The sequence below is a fragment of the Cnephaeus nilssonii genome (genome assembly GCF_951640355.1).
Source record: "Cnephaeus nilssonii genome assembly, chromosome: 3".
Classification (NCBI taxonomy): domain Eukaryota; kingdom Metazoa; phylum Chordata; class Mammalia; order Chiroptera; family Vespertilionidae; genus Cnephaeus; species Cnephaeus nilssonii.
The window spans coordinates 30,756,079-30,776,962 of record NC_137074.1 but is presented as its reverse complement, the minus strand read 5'-3'; the positions used below and the strand labels follow the sequence as shown (position 1 = coordinate 30,776,962).

The window sequence follows — 20,884 nt, the reverse complement described above, 5'->3', positions numbered from 1 at the left end:
TTTGATTTCAGACTTCATGTTTGAGGTGCTTGTCTGACAAGCTAGGGAGGTGTTAAACAAGCAAATGGAAATGCAGCTCAGGATAGATACCAGGGCGGTGGCTGGGTTTAGAAATCATCATTCATTTATTCTTCACAGCAACCTTGTGAGGTAGGCAATACAAGAAACAGGCTCAGAGAAGTTATGCAATTCACACCCAGGTTACCCAGCTGGTAGGAGTTGGTGTCTGAATTCAAATTCCTACCTTTTGATTAAACCCAGTGCTCTTTCTAAAACACGATGCTGTCTGAAATAATGACTTTGATACATATCTCTTTCCTTTAATAGACAGTAAGTTTTTTGCAAAATTGGCCTAAGTTTTGACCAGCTTTGAATGTCTAGTACTTAGCATAGTGTCTTTTGCTCAATAATTGTTGGCCAAGTTAGCTGGGAGTCCTTTTCAATAGCTGGTATCCATGCTACGGGGCTGGCTGACATCCCCAAAATACAAACTGCATACAGCAAAGAGAAGGCTGGCATGGCCAGAACCATGAAGCATCCTAGTCTCAAGGTGGGGACAAAGGAAGAAAAGATGACAAGTGGTCACAGAGGTGAAGTAGAACCAGAATGGGTAGTGCCAACCAAAGCAAGGCCATGAGTGCCAAATGCTTTATAGACATCAGGGAACATTGGAACTGATCAAAACAGTTTAGAAAGTAAGAAGTCAATTCAACCTTCAAAAGCTGAAGGAGCAGGTTAAATTGTGTTTGTTAAAGTGTTGGCAGTAAGAAAGTGCAATCAATGTTGACTATTAGGAAGGCATTCGATAGAGATACTGCTTATTTTTCCTTTACCATGTGCATCTATTAGCTATCTTTGAAAAAGCTTGCAGATGAAAAGAAAACAAGAAAAGAATGCGGTGGTTCAAAAAAGTGCTAAGATTCAGAAGGAAAAAAATAGGATATCTGAGCATGTTTATAGGCAGAGGGAAAGAAGCTGAAAAAAAGAAATTAAAGAAGGTGGAGTAATGGAGGCAACTGACAAAGTAAGATCCTGGAGGAAAACAAGGGAACAGGTCCAGGAAAATAGGAGAGCACCCCTTGCAGAAGACAGATAGCTTTCCAAGAACGGGGAAGAAGAAAAAGGTTGAGAAGAGTTAGAGCAATTCTGAGATGCAAGGCACCCCAATGACAGCTGAAAAGGGAGCCAGCTCACAACAGGAGGTCTTGATCCTTGCAGTCAAGTTAAGGCAGGGTTAAACCATTAAGTGATGGAGGTACGGGTAAAATGTACAGACAGTTTGAAACAGCTGCAATGAGGAATGCGATAAGGATTAACAAGAAATAAATGTCTGCCGAGCTGTAAGAGCCTCCTTGAGACGAGAGAATGAATCTGTAATGACAGGTAAAGGATCAAAACATCCCCAAATTATTCTAAAGCCTATTTTTACAATATTTAACATGAACACACAAAAATATGTGAGATCACTGCTGGCTGGGCGTGATAAGTTGATGCAATTTTTTTAAAAAAGCAATTTGGCAATACACATTAAGAGCTTTAAAATTTCATACCCCTGACCTAATTCCCTTTCTAGGAATCTATCTTAAGGTAATACTCAGGAACTCGAAGATGGTCATCATCGAACGAAAAACAGTGCAGCGCTGTGGAAACAGCACAGGCCTTAGCCACTCATTATTTGGGTCTGAATCCTGGCTCTGCCCCCTCACATCTGTGTAGCTTATGCTTAACCTCTCTGAGCCTCAATTTCCTCATCTGTAAAATGAGGATGACAATAACTAGGTTTACAAGGTTGTGAGAATTAGAGATAATGCATGTAAGTCAAAGTAGAAAATGGCCGTTATTGTCGTAATTTATAATGATATAATAGATTCAAATACCCAGTAACTCAGTGGTTAGATAAATTACAGTATAATCTGATCATGAAACACTGTATTGACACTAAAAGTGGGAATGTCAAAGAACTTTGACAATATTTCAGTCTATGGAATTACTTACTCATCATCTGGAGTGAGCTGGACAGGTTCATTAGTAAACTGAGAATCAAAGTTGTCCAAACCAAATTCCCCAGAAATATTTGGTTTAAAGGGAGGTACCACCTGCTTTTGCTCCATCTAGAAAGACAGATTGGATGACAGTTCAAGCCTGCATTCTTGGAAAAATCCCCCTCTACATTTCTCCTCTGCCCTCAGAGGTTTCCCAGTCTTATTAAAGCGAGTCGCTAGGTAAAGTTCTACAACACTATTCACAGTGATGGAAGTAATTTACAAATCTGAGCAGTGATGCAGGTCTCAATATTACAATCTGTTCCACGTTAGAGAGTGCTTTTAAGTAATTTAGGCTATGACACACTAGATTTTCAACATTCTTTCAAGGTAATAAAATTTGGCCCAAGATAATGATGAAACCTAATACAGAAAACAATCACAATTTACATACCATATCCCAGTCAACATTTCGGAAGAATGGGTGTCCCTGAATATCAGCAAATCCTGTTTGAGGATGACAACCCAATCGTTCCTTTGGGTCCTATGGTGGGAAGAAATGTTTCAAAAATGGGTGAATATCATGCTTTAGAATACATCATCTTTGTGACCTCTGTTTTGTGTCTACTATATACCTTTATTTCTGAAATCAGAATGGTCTGTCTATCCTTTCTAGAAGTTACAACACTAGATTCAAATGAGTTTCTGAAGCTTGTGACAAGTAAGATTTCCTCACGGCTCTTTCCCCAGCTGTCATGTAATTAAAGTGAAGCTGCAACCACCCCTTGCTAGAGAAATGGGAGGAAAAATAGAGCAGCAGAATAATTTGAGCAGCATCCAGCTATGTCTTTGCCATGGGTTACAGTGACAGTCAAATTTTGCAAACCCCCAAACTTCACAAGTTTGTTCTTAGCTCAATTTAGAAGCTCTATGCCCAATTACAGTAACAACCTATAATTTGTGTACAATAATGATACAACCTTTATCTGAACCACTGAATTGAGAAGGGGCCTGCAACTTAGCTTATTCATTACTGTGAAATGAAAACATGTTCCCATATCCCCCTCCCCCAATAAAAGGCATTTTATTTTGCATATTAACACCTCTGCCCTTCACTTTTCACTGTGTTAAAGTTTAGATTTCTAGTTTAAAATTTTCCTCATATGAAGCACTCACCCTATATAATAAAAGGTTAATATGCAAATTGTCTCCTCGGGAGTTTGACCAACCAGGAGTTCAACCGCTCGCTATGACATGCGCTGACCACCAGGGGGTGGGGCAGAATGAAGGAAGGCCCCAACCGGCAGCCGGGGAAGGAAGGCCCCGATAGACCCTGATTGCCTAGGGACCCTATCCGTGCACGAATTTCGTGCACTGGGCCTCTAGTTTAAAATAAGCTTTCAATTTCTTATTTTATTAAAAGTCATCATTATCTTATCCATTTATCTTAGAAGGTAAATGCACATTAACCTACCATTTGATTTGATTGCCAAGATCATTGTAATATAATAAAAAGTATATATTTGGTCTTTGTTCCTGGTTGGACCCAAAGTTTCTAAAACCCTTTTAACTTCCTGAGTGACAGGAGTGTCTTTTGTTATTCACAACAAGTCCCTTTCAATAATTCCTGAGTTTACCCTAATAAGGTGACTCTTGGTGGGCCTCTAGATAGCTTCAGGATGGGGTCTGATTGCCAGAGGAACGAATCATACGATTAAAGGGTTGGGACTTTCAGCCCAATTTCCAGAGGGACTAGAAATTGAGCTTAATCACCAATGACCAATGATATAATCAATCATCCTTATCTGAAGGAACCTCCATAAAAAATCTCTATATCATGGGGGTCACAGAGCTTTTGGCTGGTGAATACATCTATGTGCCAGGAGGGTGGACATCCCAACTCCACAGGAACAGAAGCTCCTGTGCTCAGGACCCTTCTGGACCTTACCTCTTCATCTGGTTGTTCCTTTGTAATCTTTATAATACACCAGTGATAGTAAATAAGTGTTTTCCTGATTTTCTGTGAGCCATTCTAGCAAATTACTGAAACTAAAGTGGGGGGGGGCAGGAGGACCCCCAATTTTATAGCCAAGTCAGACATAAGTGGTACCCAATACTTGTGACTGGCCTCTGAAGTGAGGGCAGTCTTGTGGAACTGAGTCCTTACACCTGTTGAGTCTAATGCTGACTCCAGGTAGTTAATGTCAGAAATGAACTGAAATATAGGACCCATAGTTGGTATCTGGAGAGTTGGAGAATTGGTTGTTGGTGTGGAAAAAAACCTATACACTTGGTGTTATAAATGTTATAAGTAAAAACAGTTCAGAATCATAACTTTAGATAGATCCTAAAACTGTAGCCTACCATCTACAACAAACAACTGAATGCATTCAGATTTGTTAAGAGCAAAGAAAATTCATTTCTTCTGAATGTTATCTAATCATAGGGTTTTTGACATGGGAATTTATAGAGAACATGACTGCCCCAAGTGCTCAATAAGTAAAGAGATTCCATGAAAATGAATCCAAAGAAAATTGAAAATAAGAGCAGAAAGTATAATTAAGACCATCCCCAAAGATGCAATTTTTCCTTAATTGAGTACACGGTATGTATCATTTACATTGAAAACAACATATGTAATATACAGCTGGGAGTAAGTTATATTGGCAAATGGAAAGGACAACTCATCTCAGTACCTAATGTTGTCAAATTACTCTTTGGTGAAGAGACAAATTCCAGATGTAACTGAAAAAATTACATCCTCTGATATTTTGGAATTTTACATTGCTTGAACTTCTACTTACCAGTCTCATTTACATAGAGATAAACCACTACAGATTTTTTATACAGGATTTATACCTTGTTGAGAAAACTCTTCAGGACACTTGCAGCTTTTACAGACAGGGAACGTGGTATTCGAATTTGTTTTTCCAAAATAACTAGAAAGAAAAAATAATGGCATTATATTTAACTTTTACATGGCTTTAATCTTTACATTTTTATTATGCGATATTCAAGGCATTTTAGCAGGAAAAAAATAAGACATTACATAGACTGCTTAAATGTCTGTGTACTTTCCCAGCCCCATTCTTCTCCGTTTTTAATCACTTACATGCCTGTTTTATTCTTTGACTACCTTACTATGCCTTAGCTTCCTCATCTGTAAAACTGGTCAAAATAATACCTGCTTCATAGGGTTGTTATGAGGTTTAAATGAGTTAATATCTGGAAAATGTGTGGCACATATTACTATTTTGGATTTGACTGGACATTGCCAAATTATTCTTCAAAGATGTGTCGATTTCACTCCCACCAGCAGTCTATGAAGAGTTCCAGCTGCTCTACATCCTCACCAGCACTGGTATTAACAACACTTTAATTTGTTTGCCAAATGTATGGGGTATGAAAGAGTAGTTCATTAATGTTTTAACATGCATACCCTAACCACTAGTGAGGTTGGACATCTTTCCACATATTCCATGGCCATTCGGATTTGCTATTATATGAAATATTTATTCCTATTGTGTGAGTCCTTAATTACTAAATGTAGAATTTTATGGCAGTCTTCCCACTTCTTTGGACTGTGTGTGGGGGTCTGTACTTATCTACTTGTTTCTGTTCTGTTCAACTCTTTGTATTCCCAATTGTGGGGCTTTTATCTTCACCTTTTGATACCTCTTATCTTCTTGGTACTCTACTTTTTCCCATATTGTTCTTGAACTTATGTACTCGGCCTCGGGTTCATGTGAAAAGACTGTCCTCTCTACCCACAGGATTTCTTCCTCCAATCTCTGTTTGCAATATACAATCTGAAGGAAACTGTTTTTGAGTATGAGATGGTAACTGGCAAATGGAAATGGACACTTACAGAGGTAGAAAAGATGTATAAAAAAAGTCAAAGCCTCACATATTAAGGAATATATTGTCCAGATTATTTTATCCTTCCTTTTTTTAAAATTGATTTTTAGAGAGAGGAAGGGAAAGGGAGAGAGGGAGAGACATTGATGTGAGATCAAAACAACCATCAGCTGCCTCCTGCACAGCCCCTACTGGGGATCGAACTATCAACCCAGGTAATGTGCGCTGTCCGGAACCAAACCGGCAACCCTTTGGTACACAGGACAACTCCTAACCAACTAAGCCACACCGGCCAGGGCTGTTTTCCTCTTTCTTACCTTGGAAGAGATAGTCCTCTGTGTTTTGATCAGGGTTATCAGAGCTCCCAACAATATCAAATGGAGACCTTCCTGCCATCATCTCAAACATTAGTACTCCAAGAGCCCACCAGTCAACACTGAAACCTTCAATAGAGAAATTTTAAATTATCCAATCTGCATTCTTGAACGTCATTAATTTGAGATTCACTTTATTACATAATAAAAAATAAACATAATGAGAAAGGCATAGAAGACTGCAAGCATATTTCACTTATCAACAAGGGGAGGTATCTGAGAGATAACTTTAAAAACAAACTATAAAAAATAACACATTCAGTTTCTTTTCCTAAATAAATATGTAATTTCAGACTCATAGCCTGTATCTAATATTTTCTATTGACATAATTAAATTGCATTTAAGAATAACTTTCCTGGGTCTAAAACTTGATCTTCTGCTAGCTGATTAATGATTCTTGAAGAATCTTGGAATCAGATTATGAGCAGCTATCAGAAGTATCCATCCTCCTTTACATCTGCTGAAACGAGGGGTCTAGACCCAAAGCAGTCATGTTTTCTTAAGATAAAGCATGACTTAAAGATATTCCAGGAAATCTGAACAATCTTCCAGAGGCTGTTCTGAAGTCACATGGATGACGTTTAAATCCCTACTCTGCCACTTCCCAGTTTTATGACCTTGAGGTTACTTAAAACTTTCTATACATTAGTTTCCTTGTCTGTGAAATGGGAATCAACAGTGCTTATATCATATGATTGAGAGCATTAACTTGGGTAGTATATAAACTGCTTAGAATAGTGCCTAGTACCCTTTAGTGCTTGTCACTAATAAAATATCATACAAATTTGTACCCCCAAATACTGTCCAAGTTCCACTATCTCCAATTTCACAGTTTGGGCTTTAATGCAGATTTTAAGGGGATCAAGAAAGCTTATACTAATAAGATCAACATCAAAACACTATAGTGTACTATAATGCAATTTGTACCACATCTAACCACCCTTTTAACACAGAGCTAAAATACCACCTATTGGTTTATTACCATAATCTTCGCCTCTTAAAATTTCAGGAGCAATGTAATTTGGAGTACCACAGAAAGTGCTGGTTGTATCTCCTGGCCGTAATCCTTCCTTTTATAAAAAAGAAAAAAAGAGAAACAATAAGACCCAAAATTCTGTTTTAAATTCACCTCTTTTATTTCACCTATAGAAGCTCAGCATCTGTTAAGCTTAAATAAAATATCACTAGCACAGTTGCCTTTCGCATTAAAATCATGGATTGAAATAGCTCAAAGAAAATCTGTCCTCATTAGATGTTGATAAAAAAAATCAGTTCAATTAGAGTAAAAGGAATCATATTTTATGAAGAAAAGAAGCACTTTAACCTTGCTTCCTAATATAACCACAGCTGGCATTATGATGTTTCTCTCTGGTTGTTCCTAGGGCATAAGTTTTTTTGGTTTTGTATTTTAATAGCTGCAGGATGGAGAAAATTAAGACAAAACCCAGTAATCTGTATAAAAAGAGAAACTACACAATAACAAATGGAGCAATCACCAAGAAGTTGTAATAAACTATGTATGTACCTAACAACACAGCCTCAAAATACAAAGACTAAAAATAGACAGAAGTATTAGAATTTCACAATCCCTGCTATGGACTGAATGTATGTGTGCTTCCAAATTCATATGTTGAAGCCCTAATGTGATAGGGGAAGTGGAACCTTTGGAAGGTAATTAGGTCATGAGTTTAGAGCCCCCAGGATGGGATTACTGTCCTTATAAAAAGGGAAAGACAGCTAGCCCTGCTCCCCACTCCCATGGAGGATACACTATGAAGACAGCCATCTGTAAATGATGAAGAGTGCTGGCACGTTGACCTTGGACTTCCCAGCCTCCAGAGCCATGAGAAACAAATGCTTGTTTTTGAAGCCACCTTGTTTTGAAGCAGCCCAAACTGATAATACAATCCCTAATCATGACAGGTGATTTTAACACATTTATAAAAAAAAAAAACTAGAGGCCTGGTGCACGAAATTCATGCACTTGGGGGGAGGGGAGGGGCGTCCCTCAGCCCGGCCTGCGCCTTCTTGCAGGGAGCAGGCCTAAGCTGTCAGTCGGACATCCTTAGCACTGCTGCGGAGATGGGAGAGTCTCCCGCCATTGCTGCTGCGCTCACCAGCTGTGAGCCCAGATTCTAGCTGAGCGGTGCTGCCCCTGTGGGAGTGCAATGACCACCAGGGGGCAGCTCCTGCATTGAGCATCTGCCCCTTGTGGTCAGTGCACATCATAGCAACTGGTCATTCCGCAAGCATATTTCACTTATCAACAAGGGGAAGTATCTGAGAGATAACTTTAAAAATAAACTATAAAAAAAATATAGTTAGGCCGAAACCGGCTCTCCGACATCCTCTGAGGGGTCCCAGATTGCGAGAGGGCGCAGGCCAGGCTGAGGGACCCCACCAGTGCACGATTGGGGCTGGGGAGGGACGCGGGAGATGGGCCAGCTGGGGAGGGACTGCAGGAGGACTCCAGGGCGTTTCCGGCCTGGCTTGCTCAGTCCCAATCAGCCAGACCCCAACAGCAAGCTAACCTACTGGTCGGAGCGTCTGTCCCCTGGTGGTCAGTGCACGTCATAGCAACTGGTTAACAGGTTGACTGTATGCCCCTCTGTGGTCAGTGCACATCATAGCGAGCAGTTGAGTAGCCTTAGCATATCATTAGCATATTACGTTTTGATTGGTTGAACGAACGACCGGACGACCAGACACTTAGCATATTAGGCTTTTATTATATAGGATGATACATTATACAGACAAAAAATTAGTAAGCACAGAAAGATTTGGACAAAAGGTAGAGCTGAAAAAATATATAAATTATGTATATACTAGTGGCCCGGTGCACAAAATTCATGCATGGGGGGAGGGGGTTCCCTCAGCCCAGCCTGCACCCTCTCCAATCAGGGACTCCTTGGGGGATGTCCGACTGCCAGTTTAGGCCCGATCCCACTAAACCGGCAGTCGGACATCCCTCTCGCAATCTGGGACCACGGGCTCCTAACTGCTCATCTGCCTGCCTGCCTCATCGTCCCTAACTGCCTCTGCCTGCCTGCCTGATTGCCCCTAACCCCTCTGCCTGCCTGACTGATCGCCCCCAACTGCCCTCCCCTGCCGGCCTGATTTCCCCTAACTGCCTCTGCCTCGGCCCCCACCACCATGGCTTTGTCTGGAAGGAAGTCAGATGTCCAAAAGATGGCCAGTCGACCCAGTCTAATTAGCATATTACCCTTTTATTAGTATAGATAGAATATGTCTACCTATGCTTCTGTGTGGAGAAAGGAAGAAGGAGGGAGAGAGTGTGTGTGTGTGTGAGACTCCTTGCTTGAAAAATAGAGATTATATATCTTTTTTAAGTACACGTGAGATACTGACCAAATACTAAGTCATAAAGGAGGTCACGGTTCGATTCCTGGTGAGGGCACATGCCCTGGTTGCGGGCTCGATCTCCAGTAGGGGGCATGTAGGAGGCAGCCGATCAATGAGTCTCTCTCATAATTGATGTTTCTAGCTCTCTCTCCCTTCCTCTCTGAAATCAATAAAAATATATTTAAAAAAACAAGCAAGAAGATTTTTTTAAAATGAAATCAACAAGATAGTTAAATATACAATTAAGCATCTGCTTCTTTTACTTTATAACCATGTAATTCCCTATGTAATTACAGACTTCTTATTGTTAATGACTACATAAAATTCAACTGAATGTATGTACCTAGAATTTAACCACTTCCCTAAGTTAAATTACATGGTAAAAATTCTAAACAAAAAAATAGGGGGAGGGAGATATACATTGAAAAATCAAGACTTCTTCGCATTCCTGTCCCTGACACATCTTGCTCCCGCTCCCTAGAGGCAACCACTGTTATGAGGTTCTTGATGTGTCCCTCCTAAGATATTTTAGGCATAGTGTGTGTATTTTTCTTTAAATTTTACTCTATAAGCTATAACACTTCTATAAACATCTAAAAGAAATATTTAGTAATATGTTGTGACTCTAAAGATTATTTTGTGATCCCTCATAGGGATATATAAGCTATTCTGTACACGCGGAAATATGGCTGTGACTTAAGTTGTTTTGTACTATTGGCAATGACTTGACATATAATTTAATGATAAATGACATTCACATTTAGGGCAAAAGTCAGAGGCAAGGAATGCAGTCTGTTAACCTGTAACAGAGCTATGCTAAATCATTCACTTGTTGACTGAATTATCTAAACGTAGGCCCATCAGCTAAATTATCTACAGCATAACAGAGATGTTACTATTAAAATTCCCCCTGCTGATAAATCCTATATAATAAAAAAAGGCTAATATGCAAATCGACCAAATGGTGGAATCACCGGTTGCTATGATGTGCACTGACCACCAGGGGGCAGACGCTCAATGCAGGAGCTGACCCCTGGTGGTCAGTGCGCTCCCACAGGGAGAATGCAGCTCAGCCAGAAGCAGGGCTCATGGCTGGCGAGCACAGTGGCGGTGGCAGAAGCCTCTCCTGCCTCCGTGGCAGTGCTAAGGATGTCCGCCTGACAGCTTAGGCCCTCTCCCCACAGGGCCTAAGCTGTCAGGCAGACCTCCCGAAGCCTCCCAGACTGCAAGAGGACGCAGGCTGGGTTGAGGGACACCCCCCCTCCCGAGTGCACGAATATCGTGCACCAGGCCTCTAGTAAATAAATAATTCATAAAATGGTCAAAGTTTTTCAGTGCATAAAAATCAATGTTCACAAAATATCTCAAACATAAGCCTGAAGCTATTAATTCAAGTTTTCATATGCCTCTAGTCATCACTATCCTAAGCACTCTTTATATAAAAGCATCTAGTGAGAAAGTGAAGAGATTGATCAAATTAATTAAACCTAAAAAGGAAGTATTTCTGTAGAAACTACATAAAATTTTTTTAGTGTTTTAGATTTCCCAAGGAATTGTTACAAGGAAAAGAAATTCATCCAATATTTGCCAGAGGTCTGACTTTAGGTAAGTTTAAATATTGACTCTAAGTCATAAAACAAGAACATTCTATATCCTGGGCATTCATTTCATATTTTGTGGAAAAAGACTGAACCCTTAAGCAAAACATTGTTATAAAAAGAATAAAACATCAAGAATTAAGGACATGTCCTAAGAATGAACTGTATTTTATGTCAGATATTTAAATATTTAAATATAAAAAGAGATAAATTTCTTAGGAAAATTTTAAATGCATTATTGAGAATTACAATTAAATGGCAAAAAATGGAAGATGATATGCAAGTAGTTGTGTTAAAGTTGAGGTACTGTAGATAATTTTTATCTTCAAAATTTTAATAATATCACAACTTTCAAAAAAAGGTTACAGAGCATACGTAGAAATTAACGCATTGTAGGACATTTAACACTCACAGAAAATATGGAATTTTGTAAATGGTTAAAAAAAAAGTACAGGGTGGGGCAAAAGTAGGTTTACAGTTGTGAATATGTAAAACAGTTTATTCTTTTATTTATTATTTTCCATACGAACAACTGTAAACTTACTTTTGCCCCACCCTGTGTACTTGATTTTGTGCTACAATTCCAAAAAGTATCCTAAACAAAGTAGCAATCATTTCTCCATCTTTAAGTATGAAGTTATTTTACCAAAACAATCTTATGAGTATCTGAGAGCTTTTGAATAACTAGAATTTTCCCTCACCTTACACATGCCGTAGTCAGTGAGTTTAATGTGTCCTTCTGAGTCCAGCAATACATTGTCCAATTTCAAATCTCTATAAATTATCCCTCGTTCATGAAGGTAATTTAATGCTAGACTGATTTCTGCAGAGTAAAATCTAAAATAAAATGAAAAAACTCATTTGATTCAAGTTTTAAAACTGTAAATTTCTAGAGAAAGGTATTTAAGTCATACTCCTGTCTGCAAATTAAAACATCAAAATCATGTTAAAAGATTTTTTTCCTCTCAGTGTTTTTAGGAACAATACCAAACACAAATTAAAGTCCTACTTTAAAACATCTGAACCCAAAACATAATTATAAAAGATCCAGTATAAATCAAACTCATGAAGTTATCAATTTGAAAGTCTCAAACAGGGGTTCTTCATCTGGATGGGCCTCAGGCAGTCCATGCTCCCACAACTGGGGTAAAGTGTAAGTACCTGTGCACACGTATGCACATCTTCTACAGAGTTGCCATCACTTCTCTAAAGGACCAGTGACCTCACAAAATGCTAAGACCCACTGATTCGTGTAGAATAGAAAGAACACTAAAAGTCTATCACTGAAACCATAAAATCCATACCAAAATTCCTAGAAAAGGAATTGAAAGAAATTATTCTGCAACCATAATATTTAATATTAAAGAAAGAAGTTTTAAAATTGTCACCAACTCATTGGTGATAACCAGAACTTTTGACCTGACTAATGAAAATGAAATACCAAGCTGGTTTATGGCTACTTAGATGAAGATGATCACAATCTTGTTTGGAGATACAGAATATATACCTTCTAGCTACTTCTATGAATAGGGAACTTGAGCCTTTAGTCTGTACTTTGGTTTCTAGAAAAGCAAAGATGGTAAAAAAACAAACAAAATTGGAACTTTAATACAATAAAACTGGACTACTTTCCCCATGTCCCAGTGAACAAACAAGGAACAAATACTGGCTATGTATTCACAAAATAAAATATCATCCGTGGCTTTGGTATTGAAGGGCCACCATTTGATAAAGCCTAAATAAACAATAAACATACAGTAAATAAAAGAAAGAACAGTTTGGCCCTGAGGTTTAGTTGATATAATTTATAGCTTCTTATAAAATTGAAGGATATTATCTGTTTCTGACAAGAAAAGTAATTAATGAACTAGCAAGATTTTCACTAAATTATTTTTAAAGAAATAAAATCTCTAACCTTTGTTACCTATGTGTACAAACTCACAAGCTTCATTTTTTTAATTACTTTTCTGAAGCACAAAAGAGTGAGAATTACTGCTAATTATGAGTAAAAATCAAGCCATGGCACTGATGAACTAAACTTCTTATCCAAGGCCATGATCCTTCCCACCTAACTCTTCCAATATAGAAACAATTTACAATCTTATATAATAATATTAAAGATAGGGCACTAAACAAATAATATTTAATGCTCTTTGCTCTGATTCATCAACACATATGGAATCACAGGAAAAAAGCCAAACTCAGACCAATTCAAAAATTATAATTACAAGAATAGTCAGGCATGTATAATAGCTTAAGAGAAACTGTTTTATTACTCTCAAGTATATTTATATATATAAAAGGCAAATATGCTAAGTGTCCGACCTTTCGACCATTCCACTGGTAGCTATGATGCACCCTGACCACCAGGGGGCAGATGCTCAACGCACAGGCATGAAAACATGGAACAGACTGATGAATTTCAAAGGGAAGGGGAGAGGGGGGAGGGCAGGAATAGATTAACCAAAGAGCTTATATGCATACTAGAGGCCCGGTGCACAAATTCGTGCACGGGTGGGGTCCTTCGGCCTGGCCTGCAGGGATTGGGCCGAATCCATGCACTGGGCCTCCAACATCCCCTGGAGGGGTCCCAGATTGTGAGAGGGTGCAGTCCAGGCCGAGGGACCCCACCAGTGCACAAATCCGTGCACTGGGCCTCTAGTACGAATAATAATTTTCTAATGAAAAACTGTCAGAGATCACTGCAAAACTGGTAAGATTAATAAGTATTTGTAAATTCAATTATTTCAGAGGCTGATGCTGAATAGACAAAATATTTTAAAGCAATTGGTTTAGTTGACTAAAGGTTTCCCCTCTAATACTATTTATACTTTTTTAAAGCTTATAATTATATTATTACATACTATATAATGTTATATATTGTATTATATTATAATGCAAAATAACTTTTAGCTTAGCCTCCCACATGACTTACAAAGAATTAACCAGTATCAAAATAAATAATTTATCTACTGCCCTAACCAGTTTGGCTCAGTGGATAGAGCGTCGGCCTGCGGACTGAAAGGCCCCAGGTTCAATTCCGGTGAAGGGCATGTACCTTGGTTGCAGTCACATCCCCAGTGGGGGGTGTGCAGGAGGCAGCTGATTGATGTTTCTCTCTCATCAATGTTTCTAACTCTCTATCCCTCTCCCTTCCTCTCTGTAAAAAATCAATAAAATATACATATTTTTTTAAAAATAATTTATCTACTGTTTTCCACCACTGGCACATAAAAGTCCCACAGCTGCTCCCCAAAGTCCCAACACAAACAATAATCAAGAAATTTACCTGGCATGTTCTTCAGGAAGTTTTCTTTGTCTCTGCATATGAAACATTAGATCTCCTCCATTTACATACTCTATGACAAAGAACAATCTAAAACATAGGAGAGAACACATGAAACCAAGGTCCAAAAGAAGGAAATGTAACTGTGCATTTTAAACATTGTAGAGACCAGTCACAACTTAAAGAGCATTCTGTCATTTACCCTGTACAAAAATCCCAGGAATTTGGTGGAAACAAAGGGTGGTGGTAGTAGAAAGCTGTTAATCACAGCAGATACAAGAAAGTAAACCAGCATGATAGTATTCTGTAACCTGCTATTTCTGTAGTACCAATTGCAATCCAGACCCTCCCACTCCCACCCCAATTCTAGCGTTTTCGTGATAAGTCCCTTCAACTGTCCCTTAAGGTAAAGAAGTTAGGATTTCTCCCCCTAGTTAAACTCTGGGAAACTTTATTTTATTATTATTTTTTTTAATTTCTTTATTGATTAAGGTGTCACATATTTGTCCTCATCCCCCCATTCCCATCCCACACTCCTCCCCATGGATGCCCCAACCCCCTGTTGAACTTAACCATTGGTTAGGCTCATATGCATGCACACAAGACCTTTGGTTGATCCCTCCCCCCTCCCCCCACCCTCCCCTATCCTCCCTCTGAGGCCCGATAGTCTGATCGATGCCTCCTTGTTTCTGGTTCTGTTCTTGTTCATCAGTCTATGTTGTTCAACATTTCCCCTAGATGAGCGAAATCATGTGTCACTAGAGATATACTTATAAGAATTGAATGTGCGAGGAGCAATAATAGTTATGCTGACAGGCAAATGAATCAGTCTGTAGTGAGTTTCTTTCTGGACCAACAGTTCTTTTGAGACCCAATATCAATGTCCACCAGTTCCTTATGAGTACATGTCGGTACTGACCCCTCAGCTCTGGATGGTGGACAAATGGTGGTAATGCAGGTCCGACTCCCTCTGGTTTGGTCTCGGCCGGACCCAGGGGCACGGCTTCACCCGGATCCAGGGGCCCACGGCCTCACCCGGACCCGGGACCCAGCCTCACCCGGATCCAGGGGCACACGGCCTCGCCCAGACCCAGGATTCAGCTTCACCCGGACCCAGGGGCGCATGGCCTCACCCGGACCCAGGGGCGCGTGGCCTCTCCCGGGCCCGGGATCCAGCCTCACCCGGATCCAGGGGCACACGGCCTCGCCCGGACCCGGGATCTAGCTTCCCCCGGACCCAGGGGCACGTGGCCTCACCCGGACCCAGGGGCGCGTGGCCTCTCCCAGACCCACTCTGGGAAACTTTAAATCTAAAGCTAAAACCTTAGGGATATTTAAAAATATGAATTTCTATTGCCATATTTCAACCATATATATAAATTCATCTTTATGGTTGAAAGTATTATAGATGTTCCCACCCCCCCCTACCCCGCCATTGTCTCCCTCTACCTTCCTCACCCCCCGCCCACACCCCTGACCAGGCTATATTTTTTAAGCAGATAATTTCTTCATGCTAATCCAAACAGATATCACTAATGGGAGTTCGTGTGTCAGGAAATCATAAGCATCATACTGTTGTGTCTGTCTCCATGACTACCACTTCAGGATTTATAGTATAAAGAGTTCTTATTGTGTAATATGTAAAGTATGTAAAGCCCAGTAATCACTCCATTATCTTCCGACCTTACCTGCTTTCTGTCTGAAAGCAAGAATGCAGCCCAACAAGAAAAGGATGATTGGATGCCTGCTCAAAAACATGCTTCTCTGTCTGTACCCAGTCAATATCCTATTTTAAAATACAAAAGAAATATTTATCAAACTGGAATATCATCAAACTATATTTGTTCTTGGCAATTCAATGATCACAAATGCAATTATTAACTAATTATGCTAAATATCAAAGAATGAATAATCATGCAACAACCATTTATATACAAAGAGAAAAAAAACACTATCAGTAAATATTTCAATATTATGAAATGGTCTAGAAAACTTTTTCAAAGCTCAATCAAGTACTTTCCCTTGATCATAATATGGTTTGATTTTTAAAAAACCTAATCATCAGATTTCTTTAAAAATATTTTATATAACCCATTTGAGGCATTATTTCGAAAAATAGACTGAAATAAGTCATAAACATTGAGGTTTTTCTCTGAAATGGTACACTTAAGTCAATTTAACAGTTTAGAAGTAATAAAACATTGCGCTTACCTCATCATCATTGACAAGCTCTTTTTTCACAACTTTCATTGCATAGATACGATCTGTTTTTTTTAATCGTACCAACAGTACTTTGGCATAACTTCCTCTTCCTATTACCCGGAGCAAATCAAAGTCCTGAAGACCTAGACTGGATGATGCTTTGCCACTTTCCCTGGTGTTCATTGCCTGTTGAGAACATTTATGTCAGAGTTATAACTGGCCCTAGCAGGTTTGGCTTAGTGGTTATACAGCATTGGCCTGAGGACTGAAGGGTCATGGGTTCAATTCCAGTTAAGGGCAGGTACCCCGGTTGCAGGCTTGATCCCTGGCCCCCAGTGAGGGCACGTGTGTGAGGCAACCAATTGATGTTTCTCACTCCGCAATGTCCCCGACTTCCACTCTCTCTAAAAAAAATCAATAGAAAAAATATCCTTGCATGAGGATTAACAACTAAGAAAGTTATAACTGGAAGTATTTTGCATAAATATATTCCTAACACCTAGTTATACCTATGACTATTTAAAAAATATTTTCTGATTTAAGTTCTTAACAATTCTTTTCAAACATCATTACAAACGATGCAATCTAACTACTCAAGAAGTGGGACAAATTCACGAGTTGAGGTCAGAGGGGTGGTGACAGCAATGGAGAGGGAGTTGAAACCTGAGAAATGCTAAAGGATGTCTTAAAAAGGATCTGGTAATCCCTAGCTGGTTTGGCTCAGTGAGTAGAGCGTCGGCCTGTGGACTGGGGGGCCCGGGTTCGATTCCAGTCAAGGGCACATACCCGGGTTGCGGGCTGGATCCCCAGTAGGGCGGCGTGGGGGAAGGCAGCCAATCAATGATTCTTTCATCATTGATGTTTCTATCTCTCTCTTCCTCTCTGAAATCAATTAAAAAAAAAAGGATCTGGTAAAACTTTGGGGTATAATGGGGATGCATGAATAAAAATGACACCAATCTTGGTGACTGGGAGAGTGGAGGTACACTGATAGAAAAATGTAAGTGTGAGCACGGGATAAGATAATGAGCTTGGGTTTTCATTTTGTAGTTAGAAGTTATAATGGGACAGCAAGATGAATGAGTCTGCTGGAAGTCTGATGTATGAAATCTGAGCTAATGAAAGGACACATTCAGAAACACTGAGAACTATAAGCAGAAAACAAGCATGAGGCAGTTCAGCTACTAGAAAACCTTTTTTACACAACACCAAGGCTCCCTTGGCATGACAATAACAGCCTTATAATTCATTCACAACTAGAAACGCGGGCTTCTGGTAATTTATAAAGAAGACTGAAGATAATCTTTTATTAGATAGCTGCAAAATTCTCAGCATACAATCAACAGATGTACCCATGAGAATTAAGTATGAATTTTCTGAAGTGAGGAGAATCAAGAAAAGCAAATAGTAAATTTTGAGAAAGATAAAGAAACAAGTAAGCACTGTGTGTGTGTATACATTTAATGAAATGTAATGAAAACTTTAAAAAAAGTTTAAAAAGAAGGATTATACATCAAAATTTAGAATAATCTGAATTGGTAAAATGGATAAATAAAGAGGAGTGAAGAAAAACCAAATTAGGGCAGATTAAGAAAGGAGAGAATGGTTAGAAGTAAAGCAATATACAGACTTCATATGGTTAATAGTAAACTATAAAAGAGTCAAATGGGACTGAGTGAAGCTACAAAAACCAGAACACAAGAATATTACCTTCAAAGGGCCTAACCCCAACTCCTGCTAATCTACAACTTTATATCCTGCAAAAATGCCTTAAAAAAAGAAGTGAAATAAAAACCTTTTCAGATGAACATTAAGGATATCTATCCATCACTAGTCAGCTCTCTCTAAAGGAAACACTGAATTCTTCAAGAAAGATGATCTCATATGGGAGGGAAGACATGCAGGAAGGAATGTAGAAAAAATGAATAAAATATAGATAAACCTAAATAAGGACTGACTGCGCGCGCGCGCGCGCACACACACACACACACACACCATTTTTAAATGTGACAAAATTAGCACCAAAGGCAGAAAGGGAAAGTAAGTAAATTTAATGTGTTTTAAGGTCCTTGCATATGATGGGAAATGGGGAAAGTATAATTAGTAATTGTTATTGAATTAAATAAGTTAAGGATGTAAGATGCAATCCCTAGAAGAACCAGTAATAGACTAGCAAAACAATGTCAATGGGTTCTGGTCAGGATGGTGGAGTAGTTAAGCACTATGCTCACCTCCTCCCACATCAAAATGACAACTAAAAAACAGAGCAATCCATCTGGAGAACCACCTGAAGACTAGTTGAATGGAGCTGCTATGACTAAGGATATAAAGAAGAGGCCACATCAAGACCTGTAGGAGGGGCAGAGACTCAAAACAGGCTGGTTCCACACCCACATGTGGCAGCTGAGAATCAGGAGGGATATCCTACCAGCAAAGGTCCCACTTAGGAGCGAGGGGTCCCAGCCCTACACCAGCTCCTATCCCAGGAATCCAGTGCCAGGAAGAGTAGTCCCTGCAACAGCTGGATGTGAAACCAGCAGCAATTCCATCCCAGCAGAGTGAGATGAGGGCAGCTGGAAACCCAGGTGTCCTCTTAAAGGGCCCGTGCACAGACTCACTTGCTCACAGGCACTCACCCTGAGCTCCAGCAAAGGTTAAGCAGCTCGAAAGGCACCAGAGACATTCTGGGAAAGACTGAGTTGTGTGGCTTCAAGGCGAAAGCCCCACTGAGCCCTTCCCTCACAGAGCCTACAGGGGCAGGCAAGTGCCAAATCTGAATCTACATTAAACAGGTAAACACCACTCACCTATTCCTGGTGACTCATTGAGACCCCCACCCACCCAACTCTGTGGGGATTCCTTCCAGGTCAGACAGAAGGCTACTCAAAGCTTAACAGTCCTCTTAAAGGGCCCGCACAGAGACTCAGTTGCTCACAGGCAGTCACCCTGAGCTTCCACAAAGGGCCAGCAGCTCAAAAGGCACAAGACATACGGGGAGAAAGTGAATTGTATGGCTTTGGGGTGAGGGCCACCACTGTCCCTGTGCTGAACCCTCCCCTAACACAGCCTTTAGGGGTAGGTGGGCACCAAATCTGAATCTGCATTAACCTGGTGAAGAATGCTTGCCCCATGGTGGTGACACCCTAAGACCCCACTCCACCCAACTCACACACTGCCTTGGCTCTTTCAGGGGCTGTGCCTCACAGGCAACCTCAGCTCCCGCCAACAGCTTTCTTAAAAACTCCCCCAAGGTCTGCAGGCCCCGTCAGGTGGTGGTTACCCTTGGTATGCCCTGTGCCTTGGTAGCCAACCTCAGGTTACACCTTGCCCTCTTCCACAGACCTCTGGGGCCAACACACATAGCTGCCAACTTCAGATCACTTTGTAGCTCTACCAGGTGTCCTTGGGCTGGGCATAGGTAGCAGATGACCTCCGCCTGCAACAAAGCCCCTACAACAGGCCCCAGAACCAACACGCTCACTGGCCAGCCTAAGACCACAACAGAGCACCAACCAATTACTTCCAAAAATGGCACATACCAAGCGTGGTCTCAGCAGACACCACAGCCCTGCTGGGGCGAATATTGCTGTGGTTGTGGCCATTCCTCACAGCCACTCAGCCTGAGGGTCAGCCCCACCCATTGACAAACAAACAGCAATCAAGGCTCAACTACAACGGGAAGGCACAGACAATCCACACAGGGATAATCCTGGAGCACCCAGCTCAGGTGGCCAGGAAGATTGTCACTGTGCCCCACAGGACACCTACTACAGAAGGCTATCCTGCCAAGTCTGGGAGACATGGCTGATGTACCTAATACCCAAAAATAAACACAGAGAGGCAGCCAAAATGAGGAGACAAAAAAACATACCCCAAGTGAAAGTACAGGAGAAAGCTCCAGAAAAATAACTACATCAAATGGAGGCAAGAAATCTACCAGGTACAGAGTTTAAAACACCAGTTATAAGAAAGTTCAATGAAGAGTAGATAAACTAAGTGAGAACTTCAACAAAGAGATAGTAAACATAAAAAAGGACATGAACACCATAAAAAAAAAATCACAAATGAAAAATCCAATACCTTAAATAAAGAATACGCTAGAAGAATCAACAGATTAGATAAAGCAGAAGATCAAATCAATGACTTGGAAGACAAGGTAGTGGAAAACACCCAATCAGAACAGGAAAAAGAGGGAAAGAATTTTTTTTTAATGAGGTCAG

General features: G+C 40.2%; 1 protein-coding gene across 1 annotated transcript in view; it reads right to left on the bottom strand.

The window, feature by feature from the left end:
- PRKCI (protein kinase C iota) overlaps positions 1–20,884 on the bottom strand; it is a 70,566-nt gene that overhangs the window by 4,721 nt on the left and 44,961 nt on the right. Inside the window, exons 9-17 of the mRNA XM_079766737.1 lie at positions 16,674–16,850; positions 16,151–16,248; positions 14,466–14,552; positions 11,878–12,013; positions 7,198–7,285; positions 6,158–6,283; positions 4,842–4,921; positions 2,437–2,526; positions 1,996–2,111 (exon numbers count right to left, since the gene is read on the bottom strand). Coding sequence (XP_079622863.1) covers positions 1,996–2,111; positions 2,437–2,526; positions 4,842–4,921; positions 6,158–6,283; positions 7,198–7,285; positions 11,878–12,013; positions 14,466–14,552; positions 16,151–16,248; positions 16,674–16,850 — 998 coding nt within the window. The remainder of the gene's footprint in view (positions 1–1,995; positions 2,112–2,436; positions 2,527–4,841; positions 4,922–6,157; positions 6,284–7,197; positions 7,286–11,877; positions 12,014–14,465; positions 14,553–16,150; positions 16,249–16,673; positions 16,851–20,884) is intronic.